This window comes from Arachis hypogaea, chromosome 2, assembly GCF_003086295.3.
Source record: "Arachis hypogaea cultivar Tifrunner chromosome 2, arahy.Tifrunner.gnm2.J5K5, whole genome shotgun sequence".
Classification (NCBI taxonomy): Eukaryota; Viridiplantae; Streptophyta; class Magnoliopsida; order Fabales; family Fabaceae; genus Arachis; species Arachis hypogaea.
Window position 1 is genome coordinate 102826267 of NC_092037.1, and position 12037 is coordinate 102838303.

General features: G+C 34.5%; 2 protein-coding genes across 5 annotated transcripts; both read left to right on the top strand.

The window, feature by feature from the left end:
• The first annotated feature begins 1615 nt into the window (after nt 1-1615).
• Nucleotides 1616-5441, top strand: LOC112760377 (putative white-brown complex homolog protein 30). Its single transcript, XM_025808111.3, has 9 exons — nt 1616-1880; nt 1984-2047; nt 2125-2271; nt 2382-2416; nt 2513-2586; nt 2674-3536; nt 3613-4514; nt 4606-4895; nt 4974-5441. Exons 1-9 carry the CDS (start codon nt 1664-1666, stop codon nt 5262-5264), a joined length of 2883 nt encoding a protein of 960 aa, XP_025663896.2. The 5' UTR covers nt 1616-1663; the 3' UTR covers nt 5265-5441.
• A 306-nt stretch (nt 5442-5747) lies between these two features.
• Nucleotides 5748-10164, top strand: LOC112760393 (uncharacterized). Of its 4 annotated transcripts, none has more exons than XM_025808112.2 (9): nt 5748-6301; nt 7002-7063; nt 7514-7613; nt 7830-7882; nt 8108-8195; nt 8336-8952; nt 9179-9400; nt 9477-9539; nt 9641-10164. In XM_025808112.2, the coding sequence occupies exons 2-9, from the start codon at nt 7013-7015 to the stop codon at nt 9860-9862; spliced, it is 1416 nt and encodes a 471-aa protein (XP_025663897.1). In that variant the 5' UTR covers nt 5748-6301; nt 7002-7012; the 3' UTR covers nt 9863-10164. The 4 variants fall into 4 exon arrangements, with proteins under 4 accessions (XP_025663897.1, XP_072063639.1, XP_025663899.1 ...); XM_072207538.1 differs by having other exon boundaries at nt 5984-6301; nt 7005-7063; XM_025808114.2 differs by lacking the exon at nt 7514-7613 and having other exon boundaries at nt 5994-6301.
• Nucleotides 10165-12037: the final 1873 nt, after the last annotated feature.

Below are 12037 nucleotides of genomic sequence, written 5' to 3' on the forward strand. Positions count from 1 at the left end.
ATTAAATGTACAATTTTTTCTTGAAGAAAATAAAAGGATAAATTTAGTTGTATAATCTAAAAGAGAAAGAGAAAAAAAAAGAAAGGTTTGGAGAGATAAGAAAACAAATTTTAAAATTTTAATAACGGTAAAAGAGTAAAAAATCAGTGTCTCACAAGTTGTGTCTCGTGTCTCACCAAATTGGAGGTACATAAATTTAGTGTTTCTGTGTCCTCCCGTATCCTTCGAAAAGTTGTGTCTCACCAAATCAAACAGCAGACATGTGTCACTGTGTCTATCAGTCTATGGATATCAATCAAACACTACCTTAATTTCTGATTAGGTCATTTTTAATTAGAAGTTTGAACTTTGAAACTCTTAATAATTCAGAAGAAGAATTAGAATTAGCTCGTAGTATATATATTTATAAAATTAAAACACAAAACTTTACATATCTCTTTGTTCTGAATTGATATCTTTATGTTGGTATCTCTACAGAAGTGAAAAATTTCAACACTTTAATATAAAGATATAATTTTATATGATTTGAATTATAAAAAATTATTTGTGGTTATTATTGAAAGTCTCCAAATCCGTATTTAATTTAGGCCATAAGTGAAGTAGTAATTTTGTTGGGTTGAAATGAAATGTACCCATCAAAATCAAATTCCAAAGTTAGTACTTTTTATGAACGTGCATATTTGGTAGCTTACACATGAATTTTTGTGCTTAACGGTTGTATCAAATTGAATTAATAATATCCCAGTTGTGAAATATTTGCATGCAAATTAAAAATCCATGCACGTCCCTCCAATTTAGGCACCATTTTCTCTCCTCCATTTCTTCATCCCAAAACAAGGACACACTTCCCTTCTCACATTTCATTCCCACAAACACAAAAAATGAAACTCCTTTCTCATCATCATCACCGTTTTCCACCTCCTCCGATCCGATACATCTTCATTATCACAATTCTATAGTAATATTCGATTCATCTATTTGGATTATTACTGATAAGATTTAACATAAGAGTTATATAGCGGAGTTAAGGTTGCTTAACACAACCTACAACCTTAAATGACAAAGTTCTGAGTAATAACATACATACATGGCATGGTCATATTGTTGATTTGGTTTGGTGTGTTGTGGAAATGAATGGGATGAGGAATAATAATGGTAGTTCTTATTCCTCCTCGGTAGCTACTCTTGTTTTCTTGGTGTTGTTTTTTGTATCATTGAGTTTGCTACCAACTAGGATTCAATGTGCGGATCAACCATATGTAACCTCGTTTTATGCTGAGGAAATCTATAAAGAACTTCAGAGTCTTGCAACGCTTTTTACTAGCGACATTAGAAAAACTTTAAGCTTCTGCATAAAGGACATGTGAGTTATATATATATGTATCTATATCTTCCTTTTTCCTCTATGATTCTTCTTAACTACATTATTGTTTCTATGTTTCAGGAAAAAAGATTGGGAGGAAGCTTTTGATTTTAAGGGGAGGTTAGACTTTGTGGATTCTTGTGTAAAGAAAAAAGGTATGAGTTGTTGAATTAAGTATTGAGTGATGGATGTTTAATAATAATAATGATAATAACATGGTTAATTTTGATTACTGAATCAGGAGATTTCAGAGATAGAATATGCACTTCAGTTGAAATAAGGTACTATTTTCAGAGTTTTATGGATACAACAGGAACTACATCTCAGAGTTATGTGAAACCGAACAAGAATTGCAATCTGTCATCATGGGTTGCTGGTTGTGAACCTGGTTGGGGATGTAGTGTTGGAAGCACTGTTGACCTCAAAAAGGAATTACCTGAGATTCCTTCTAGAATTGATAATTGTCAACCTTGTTGTGAGGGTTTCTTTTGCCCTCAAGGCTTGACTTGCATGATACGTAAGTATGTGATGCTATGCTTCTCTCCATGTTTCTTAACTTTACATACATTATTAGTAATAATTATTATTAATCATCAATTAGTTGCTGTCATTTCATGCAGCTTGCCCACTAGGCTCTTATTGTCCAATTGGGAAACTGAATACAACCACTTCAACATGTGAACCGTAAGTTGTAATTAATAGCATTCATTATTAGACTTGGTTCATATGTATTCATTACTATTATAATGTTTGTTATGCAGATATAGCTACCAGATACCTGCAGGAGATCCAAACCATGCATGTGGAAGTGCAGATGTATGGAGTGGAGTTGTGAACAACAGTGATATCTTTTGTGATCCAGGATCATATTGCCCAACTACAACACGTAAAGTGGCTTGTGATCGTGGGTATTGTTTTCTTTCATCTCCTCTTATATGTATATTGTATCATTCTTCTTATAAGTATGTTTGTTAATAGAGAAATACTGTTTCTTATTACCTACATTTCCAATTTTCAGATATTACTGCAGAAGGGGTTCCACTCGCCAAAATTGTGAGTTTTTTTTATTTGGTTAAGCTCTATATGTTAATATGTAGTTTGTATTTTGAATGAGAAGATAAAATTAATTTGAATTGTTCACTTTTACAGCATGCTCCATGTTGAGTTCCTGTAAAGCAAACACAGAAAGCCCAAATATGCATGCTTATGCTGCTTTGCTTATTGTAAGGACTAAGTAGATTATGAAATATGAAATATCTAATCATATATATCTTAAAATTTAGTCTCAATTATCATTGTTTGGTGTATAGGTTGCACTGAGTACTCTGCTGATCTTCATTTACAACTGTACTGATCAAATTCTAGCAACAAGAGAAAAGCTAAAGGCGGATTCTAGAGAGCGAGCTGCCAAGCATGTGAAAGAGATTGCACAAGCAAGACAAAGATGGAGATCAGCCAAAGATAGCATTACAAAGAAGAAAGGTTTGCAAGAACAATTAAGATCCTTTTCGCGCCGAAAATCCATGAAACAGGACACTACTAATCCTGCTGCTGCTGCTTCTCCTCTGCCACCTTCGGACAACTCTTCTGAGAAAAAGGAAAGCAACCTCACAAAGATGATGAACTCGGCTGACAGTGATTTGAACAGCAGCGAAGGATTCCACTTGAACATTGGAGATAAGAACCTGAAGAACAAGCAACCAAAGGGTAAAAATCTGCACACACAAAGCCAGATTCTAAGGTATGCTTATGGGAAGATTGAGAAGGAGAAAGAACAAGAACAGAGCAATAACTTAACATTCTCTGGAGTTATATCAATGGCTACTAATGTTGATGAAGAGATTAAAGCAAGGCCAGCCATTGAAGTTTCATTCAAGGATTTGACTCTAACTTTGAGAGGGAAAAAGAAGCATCTTCTAAGGTGTGTGACAGGTAAACTGATGCCTTGTAGAGTGTCAGCTGTGATGGGACCCTCTGGAGCTGGCAAGACCACTTTTCTTTCTGCTTTGGCTGGCAAAGTTAGAGGTTGCACCATGACTGGATCTATTCTTATCAATGGCAAACATGAATCCATTCATTGTTATCAAAAGATTATCGGTTTTGTGCCTCAAGATGATATTGTCCATGGTAACTTGACCGTGGAGGAGAATCTTCGCTTTAGCGCAAGATGCAGGTACATGAATAGTTATATATCTAAGACGTAGATTGAACATTAGGACTAGTAACTAACTGTGATTGTGATATTGAAGGTTGTCAGCAGACATGGCAAAAGCAGATAAGGTTCTGATTATAGAGAGAGTAATAGAGACATTAGGACTGCAAGCAATAAGAGATTCCCTTGTTGGGACAGTGGAAAGGAGAGGAATATCAGGAGGACAAAAGAAGCGTGTGAATGTGGGATTAGAAATGGTGATGGAGCCTTCACTATTGATATTAGATGAACCTACAACAGGTCTTGATAGTGCTTCATCCTCATTGCTTCTTAAAGCTCTTAGGCGTGAAGCCCATGAAGGGGTTAACATATGCATGGTACTTCACCAACCAAGCTATACATTGTTCAGAATGTTTGATGATATAATATTTCTAGCCAAAGGGGGGCTTACTGCATATCATGGACCAGTGAAGAAAGTTGAGGAATACTTTGCTAGCATTGGAATCCCTGTCCCTGACCGTGTGAATCCCCCTGACCACTTCATTGATGTTTTGGAAGGTATTGTGAAGCCTTCTTCCGGTGTCACATACCAGCAGCTTCCCATCAAGTGGATGCTCCATAATGGTTACAATGTTCCTCCTGATATGCTTCATGTAATGTCTGAAAACCATGATCCTGAATCTTCATCCAAGGGTGAAGCTGAAGGTGGTGGTGAAGAGCAATCAGAGCATCATTGGGATAGTGTTGAGATAGAGAAAGATCATGTAGACTCAAACTTTTTGATCGTTAAGGATTTGTCCAATAGAAGAACACCTGGTGTATTTCGACAATATAGATACTATCTTGGCAGGGTTGGTAAGCAGCAACTACGAGAAGGAAAATCTCAAGCAGTTGATTATCTACTTTTGTTAGTTGCTGGTGCGATCTTAGGAATGCTAACTACAGCCAATGATGAAACGTTTGGTTCCCTTGGATATACATTCACAGTTATTGCTGTGTGTAAGTTCATTTCAAACATACACAATAAGGGACTAGGGACATGAATTCATTCATATATTTATTGTTATTGTTGTTGTTGTTATTGTTGCAGCTCTACTGTGCAAGATTGCAGCTCTTAGATCATTTTCACTTGACAAATTACAGTACTGGAGGGAAAGTGCATCAGGGATTAGTAGTCTTGCTCATTTTATGTCCAAAGACACAATTGATCTTTTCAACACAGTAATCAAGCCTGTGGTGTATCTATCCATGTTCTATTTCTTTAGCAATCCAAGGTCAAGCTTTGCAAGTAACTATGTGATTCTGCTTTGCCTTGTCTACAGTGCTACTGGCATGGCTTATATATTAGCAATTTACTTGGCTCCTTCTGCTGCACAACTGGTATGGAAGGAATCAATATCTTTCTTACTTTCTTTCTTTCTTTCAGTATCTCAATTTGTTTTGATTACTTGTATGTAGTGTTCAGTGCTATTTCCTGTGGTTATGACTCTGATTGCAAGCCAAAAGAGAGACACAACACTGATGAAGATCCTAGCAAAACTGTGCTACCCAAATTATGCATTAGAGGCCTTTGTAGTTGCAAATGCTGAAAGGTACACAGGAGTGTGGCTAATTACACGTTGTAGTTCACTTAAGACTAATGACTATAATGTGAACGAGTGGATTATGTGCCTTGTAATCCTCATTCTCTATGGAATACTCTTCAGAATTCTCGCCTTTGGTTGTCTCTTGATCACACAAAGGAAGTAGTCCTCATCCATCATCCCTAATGCACATATTAAACATGTTTATAATACTATTAGTAGAATATGTGATTAGCACTAATTACTAATTAGCATTCTCTTGTTGTCATTACATATTTTAGGCCCTTCATTCCCTGTATAGACAAGAATTAGTCAGTGGAAAAAAGTTAGAAATTAATACTTTTATTTTATCTCTTCAATCCAATTATCACTCCCTAGAATGTGCTTATTACTGTGGTTTAAACTTCAAAGTGTGTATTTTCCTTAAAAAGTAAAAATTTAATTTTAATTAATTATAAAATTAAAGATAAAAATTTAAATACAGTTAATTTTAGATGAAGTTGATAATTAAAAACCGTTAGATAATTTAATTAATTTAATTAAATTTTTATTTAACAATTCTTTATTATTAACTTTAGGTAAAGCCAACTGCACATTAGATATCTAAGTTTCTATCAAAATTAAAATGAGTTGCATGTAGTAAGTAGTAGGTGATAAGAGTGGTGAGTAGACATGGACACGAGAAAAACGCGAAGGCGCAAAATAAGCGAAAAACGACGTCGTTATGTTGCAACTTGCAAGTGGTGGCGGCGATAGCGTGCTCGATGGATTTTCTGACAGTACAGCGCCGCGAACGAGAAAGAGAGAAAAAGACCTCATGCACTCAACATCTGACACGTGTCACTCTCCACAATTATCAAACAGAACTTGGTTACTGTGAAAAGTTTTTTAGTTTGCAAATTTGATAGTTAAGGAGTTAAAAACACTTGTGCACTTGAATCAACAATTTAATTAATTATTTTCTCGTATATGTTTCAGATTAAATTAAATTTTAGTAATAATTAAGAAAAAGAAAACGAAAAACTAGCGATTGATTCCATCGAATAAAAACACGGCAGCTTCAGTTCTATTCTATCCCTTCGTTTCGTGTCGCTTTTTGGCGGTTTCAGCATTTTTCGGTTTCGAACATTCTCTAATCTCTCTCTTCTCTCTTTCTACGGATTTCAATTCATTTCTTCTTCTTTTTTTTTTTTCTATCCTGAGGTTAGATCTTCATCCTTGTTACTACTCTTCTCTACTTTCTGCTATTCATTAGTTAGATCTTGATTTCTACCTCAATTTGATTCTGGTGCTGATTTTTTATTTCTATGTATGAGCTTTAAGATCGGTTATTTCTCTGTTGATTGCTTTACTTGCTGAATAAATCAGAGATTGGGGATTTTTTTTCCTTGTAATTTTCACTACTTCGATTTTTCTGAATTAGCTCAATTTTACTGAGGATAAAAAAATGAGCATAGGAAATGGTAGCTGTGCATAGTGTTGTGCTTTTGATTGATTTGTGTATAATTGAGTTAGAGGCTTGTGTGTTATGCATGAGCAATCATTTTGGTTTTTCAATGATTTTTCCCCCGATATCAATGGAATCTGTGTTGGTGGCACTTTTGCATGCGTTTTTTTTTTTTTTTCCTTTTCACTTGCTTGGAGCACTTTTATCTTCCCGTTTGTTCTGAATTTTGAAGAAATCTCTGATTTTGAATTACAATGGTGTTTATTTTTGTGTTGATATGCTGATAGAAAAACAATGATAAAGGGGCAGTCAATTCAAATTGATTATATCTGTATACATTGTAGTAATGTTAAGGGCGAATGCTAGCTTTTGTTTTCTACAAACATGTATTTTGTCTTTGAATATGAATGAGTTAGAAGATTAAACTGATGCATGTTGACATTGTATAATATTCAGTAGAATATGCGATGGATCAGGATGAAAAGTTGCGGAAGTGTTCCAATATGAAATGCCAAAGGGTAAGGACATTGGTTGAAATTGTCATTTCTCTGTGCATATATAATTGCAAATCGTTTAACTCATCCTGCTCTTCGCATTCTTCCCTAATTGAAGCACACCTCTGGATTGAGTGTTGACAAAAATGTATGCTCTGTTAACTTAAATTGAATAATGTTGAAGTAGGCACAAACCTTAGGTATAATATAATTTGATTGTTGTTCACTTGTTGAAACGATTCAAACACGTTTTTTTTTTTCCTTTAAAAAATTATGAGTAAATTGTATTTGCTCTGCGAACTAGTGCAAGTCAACTTGCAAGCCTGATTTGAATAGTGTTTTTGTATGAACATTGAACACTCATCTGAATTTATGTCATTGTTTTGTAATGGTCTTCTTGAATTAACTGTGAACAGCAATGTGGCATTTCTGAAGGTATATGATTTATGATTTCTCTATTTCACATTTCCTTAGGTTCAGGTGGATGAATCATCTGTGCCTGCTCTTAAAGATGAAGCAATGGAAGTTGACCATTTTCTTGCAGAAAATAGAAATGAGCATGTCTCAGTAGATGGTATATTGTAATCTATATGAGAATGACGGAAGGAAATGCTTTGATGTTGAAAATGTTTCCTTTGGATCTTAATTGGATTTAAAATTGATTATTAATTCTATATCGATATTGTGATTATTTTTTTAGGACAATGGGAATTTGCTTTCAGACTTTATTTGTAATTTCCCAAGTTATTTGTGATGTTCAATCTGATAGTAGTGTGTGTACATTCATCAGGTGGTTTGGATATTCATGCAGCTTTCAATGGAAAGGATGACTTGGAGATGGAGGTAATTGTCTCTACTAACAGTTATTACTAGGTGATGTTGAAACTAGTAGTTCAAATATATTGAACTTAAACTGCTTGATGATTGAGTATTTGAAATTTGAGGCTATCATGGTATATTTGTATGTTGCCTCATCTAATGTTGAACAGTATATTTTCCCCTTTTCTTATTTCAAAAATTTTCCATGCCCATATTTTGTTAGTATGAACATTGTCTTAATATTCTTAGGTCCTTGATGGATTTTTGGATGATGTTGAAATCGATGACCTTGAAGGAACTGATGTTTTCTCTGGTGCATGCGAGGAGGTTTTTTTTGGTAAATAATTAAGTAACAATATCTTATAATGATATGATATTCAAATAGAAAAGAAAAGAACAAGTCTTTGCCTTGTTATTTTCGTTAAGCTTTTCCTTTTCAAATATTGTATTTTGTAATTTTATCTTTCCAATCTACAGATTTTGAATTTGACAGCAAGGCTGAGGTGCTTGGCCCTGGTCCTTGTGAAGGTTCCCTTCTGCAAAACTCAACTTCAGAAAGTCATTCTTCAGAATTGAGTGGAAGCAGCATTGTTGGTTGGGTATCAGAATCTACAAAACTACCCATTGCACAATCTGAATGCAAAAATAATCCTCTAGATGATGTAGTATCCTATCAATCACGTGGTGCCTTCAGGAACAATCCTCATCAACCGGCAAATGAGGATTGCCTGTACAACATTTCACTCGACATACCGCATCTACATCAGTTGAATAATGATCATCATTTGGCTGGTGGTATATTATATTGTAAAAGGGAAACGGGTTCAATTGAAAAGAGTCAACCTACTGCACTTAAAGAGAAGAGATTCCGAAAGCCTACTCTTAGGTACATTGAAGAGACTTCAAATTCAAGGTCAAAGGAAAAGGTACCAACTGCTGGTACAAAAAGAAAACATTCAAGTGCCTCATCATGTGATGAACTTCATATAAGAATTAAAGCATTGAGAAAGATTCGAGTTGAGAAGTCTAGTAATGGAATTAGTGATGTGACAATCCCAAAGTTGAAAGCTCACAGGGGCCGACCAAAGAAAGAGGTAGGGTTTTATCTGAAAAGAATTTTTCTCATTGTGCATCCCTCGTGTCTTGCTTGTTTCCAAGTGGGGCTTAGATTCATTGTACACTATTTCTCAATTACAAGATCAATAATCACCTCTAGTTTGCTCGTAATTCTATATTCTAATATTATGTTATTCATTTCTATATCTGCTTTTATTACTGGACATTATTCTTTTTCATTTAACAAGGCATTTGTTTTTGTAGAAACTTGATGATGAGGAGGCATTTTCCTTGGACTCTGAGGATGAATGTTTGACACCAAAAAGATCTAAAAAGAAAGATCGGAGAAAGCATCAGAGGATGTGGACTCTCTCTGAGGTTATTAAGTTGGTTGATGGCATATCTGAATATGGAGTTGGTAGGTGGACGGATATAAAGAGGTTTTCATTTTCTTCTTCAAGCTATCGAACACCCATAGATCTCAGGGTACTTCACAAAGCCTTGTCTATTTCAATTGCTTCCTTCTTTGCAAACCAGAGTTTTCTAAATGTGATTTCTGCAGGACAAGTGGCGTAATCTTTTAAGAGCCAGTTCCATTCAGACAAACACAATAGACCAGAAAGAGGTTAAATTTCTTCCTTTAAGAAAATTTGATGATGTATTACAAATATTTCAGTTAGTTCTATTGAGGTGCCAATATATGATTACAATCATTTGTGGTTGCAGGATGATCAAAATGATGATCATACTTTACGCCCCCTACCATTTAACGTGGCATGCCGTGTGCGTGAATTGGCTAAAATTCACCCGTACCCAAGGCAACGCGGCGGCTCAAAGAATTCTCGCGGTAGCAAACTTGGTACTTCTACTTCAGTTAGTCAAAGTAAAGATTCTCCTCCCATTGGCCAGAGCAAAAGAAATATACGGAGGAAGTGTACTTACAAGTGAAACTCCCTCTGTAACAGAGGTGAATCCATAGTCACAAAAAATCTTGTTGAAATTTAGATATATCATTTGCACAGCTATATACATTTAGTAGTTTCTGTTGGTCTTTTACAAAGGCATAGAAAATTTTTTTAGTTGTAAACTTGAGGAATTATTAGTTGGCTCCGCTCTACATAAATTTGCCATGGTTAATGCCTAATCCCTGCAAGAGTATGATTTCTTAAATGATGTCTGATATGTTTTAAAACCAAGTTTAGATGTAAAACATTTGACATCATGATGAGAGAAGGGTGTTATGAGCTTCATCTTGCAGCATTTATCTTCTTTTCACACACAAAATATCGAGTTGTTTGCACTCTTGTTTTTTCCTTTTGACACCTAGGGAATTTTACTCCCCTTTATCATTAACCTATCCTTCATTTTATTCTCCACTTTTTTTTACTGTTACGAGAGGATTCAATTCTTTAGAAATTCAGAGATGGCACGACTAGCTAAGTAACAAAATAAGAGTACTACATAAATGTGTTTGCATTAGTTGAATATTACAAATGATTTCACATGAAATTGTAGAGAGCAGCAAAGACGTTAAGCTAGCTAGAGAGAGAGAGAGAGAGAGAGAGAGAGAGAGAGAGAGAGAGAGATTAAAACTTGAGGCGTTGTTGTGTGCAAAGCAAGTTCTCAAAAGAGAAGAATGAAGAGTAAGTAAGTATGCTTCCTATAGGGAAGCATGGAGAGGTGTTGATTGTGAGATATGGGAGATGGGAACACAAATGATAGTGTCATCCAAAATGACAGCTCAATAGAACAGATATATGCACGTGGTATGGAAACAAAAGGGAAAGGCTGTCTAATCATAATCACAATCATTTTTTACACGAATAGACTCATCATTTGATTTGAATTCAGTTCATCTCTAGCTATAAATCTCTCTCGTTAGATATAGTTCATGACATGGCATCGAAGTTTTATATCCAAAAAATCTAGATTTCAATTCTTGATGAATTTCAAAAGTGAAAAGAAATAGCGTAAAATAAATAAAAAAAGAAAGAAAGTCTATATAAAAATCAAACAAATCCAAAAGAATTTCTTGTTTAAGAGAAAGTGTTAAAAACTGGAGAGGATCCATTTCCCATTAGTTCGTGGCCCAACCCTCATGTGCACCATTTCTACAATGACCCTAATCATCATGGACCTTATCATCACTTGTCCTATAGTGTACAATTCCATCATCATTCTTATCTTTTTCCTTCTTACTGTTCTTGTAGTTTTAAATTCCTTTTTTTCCCGGGTACTGTAAAAGGAAAAAAAAAAGTGCATAGATTGTTTTTGAATCAATATTCCGCGTAGTTTGGCATGGTGCCTTGCATGTGACATAAATTACAAGTATCTTAATTGTTATGGGGAATTTGGACAGCAAAGGATGCAGAACAACCTTGATGGCATTTCAAAATAATATGGAATATATTATTGAGAAGTGCATTGTTCATCCAATGAAGTGCTTCCGTTTTAAAAATGATTTTAATATATAACTCTAGTTTTGTGTCTTATCTAGAAGAAGAAGAAGAATAGTGTTGATGGCAGTTTATTACTGCAGAAGAAGATAGATGATGCGTGAAACTGAAGTTGGTATTAATTATTGTAATTTGAACCAACCTAGCAATGGCCACATGTGTCTTAAAGGGGATGTATCAATGTGCTGGATCTCAATCATCTCTCTGACCCTTCTGCATCCAAAAAGGGAAATCTCTTATATTGTCTCCCCATTCCCACAACTACTCTCTTTCACTCTATATTAATGATTCATATTTTCCACTTTAACAATTATATTTTAAGTTGATTCACTGGTCAACTTATTAATACGTTTAAATAAATATTGGGAATTTGAATTACATTTTATATATGTAAAATTTTTTTTTCCAATAACAAATAACAAATCCTTAAATAGAGGTTAAATTCACGATAAAATAATCATTGGCCTACCAGACTAAAAAATATTATAAAAAATTATAGAATAAATATTCAACTCGGTCCTTATCCATTTTTACAAAAGATAAAGCAATTCCTATCCAAAAACAAAGAACACTTCTACCGTCAACATTTTTTATTTTTGGACACCCTCTGTTAAAAAATTCATTACATAATAATAAAAATTAGTTTTGTGGGAATTTTATTTGTATT

Coding starts and splice junctions, on each gene's coding strand:
- LOC112760377 (XM_025808111.3), top strand. CDS start 1,664: ATGGATACAACAGGAACTACATCTCAGAGTTATGTGAAACCGAACAAG. Junction 2,048..2,124: donor ACCACTTCAACATGTGAACC/GTAAGTTGTAAT, acceptor TTTGTTATGCAG/ATATAGCTACCAGATACCTG. Junction 2,272..2,381: donor AAAGTGGCTTGTGATCGTGG/GTATTGTTTTCT, acceptor TCCAATTTTCAG/ATATTACTGCAGAAGGGGTT.
- LOC112760393 (XM_025808112.2), top strand. CDS start 7,013: ATGGATCAGGATGAAAAGTTGCGGAAGTGTTCCAATATGAAATGCCAA. Junction 7,883..8,107: donor AGGATGACTTGGAGATGGAG/GTAATTGTCTCT, acceptor TAATATTCTTAG/GTCCTTGATGGATTTTTGGA. Junction 8,953..9,178: donor GGGGCCGACCAAAGAAAGAG/GTAGGGTTTTAT, acceptor TTGTTTTTGTAG/AAACTTGATGATGAGGAGGC.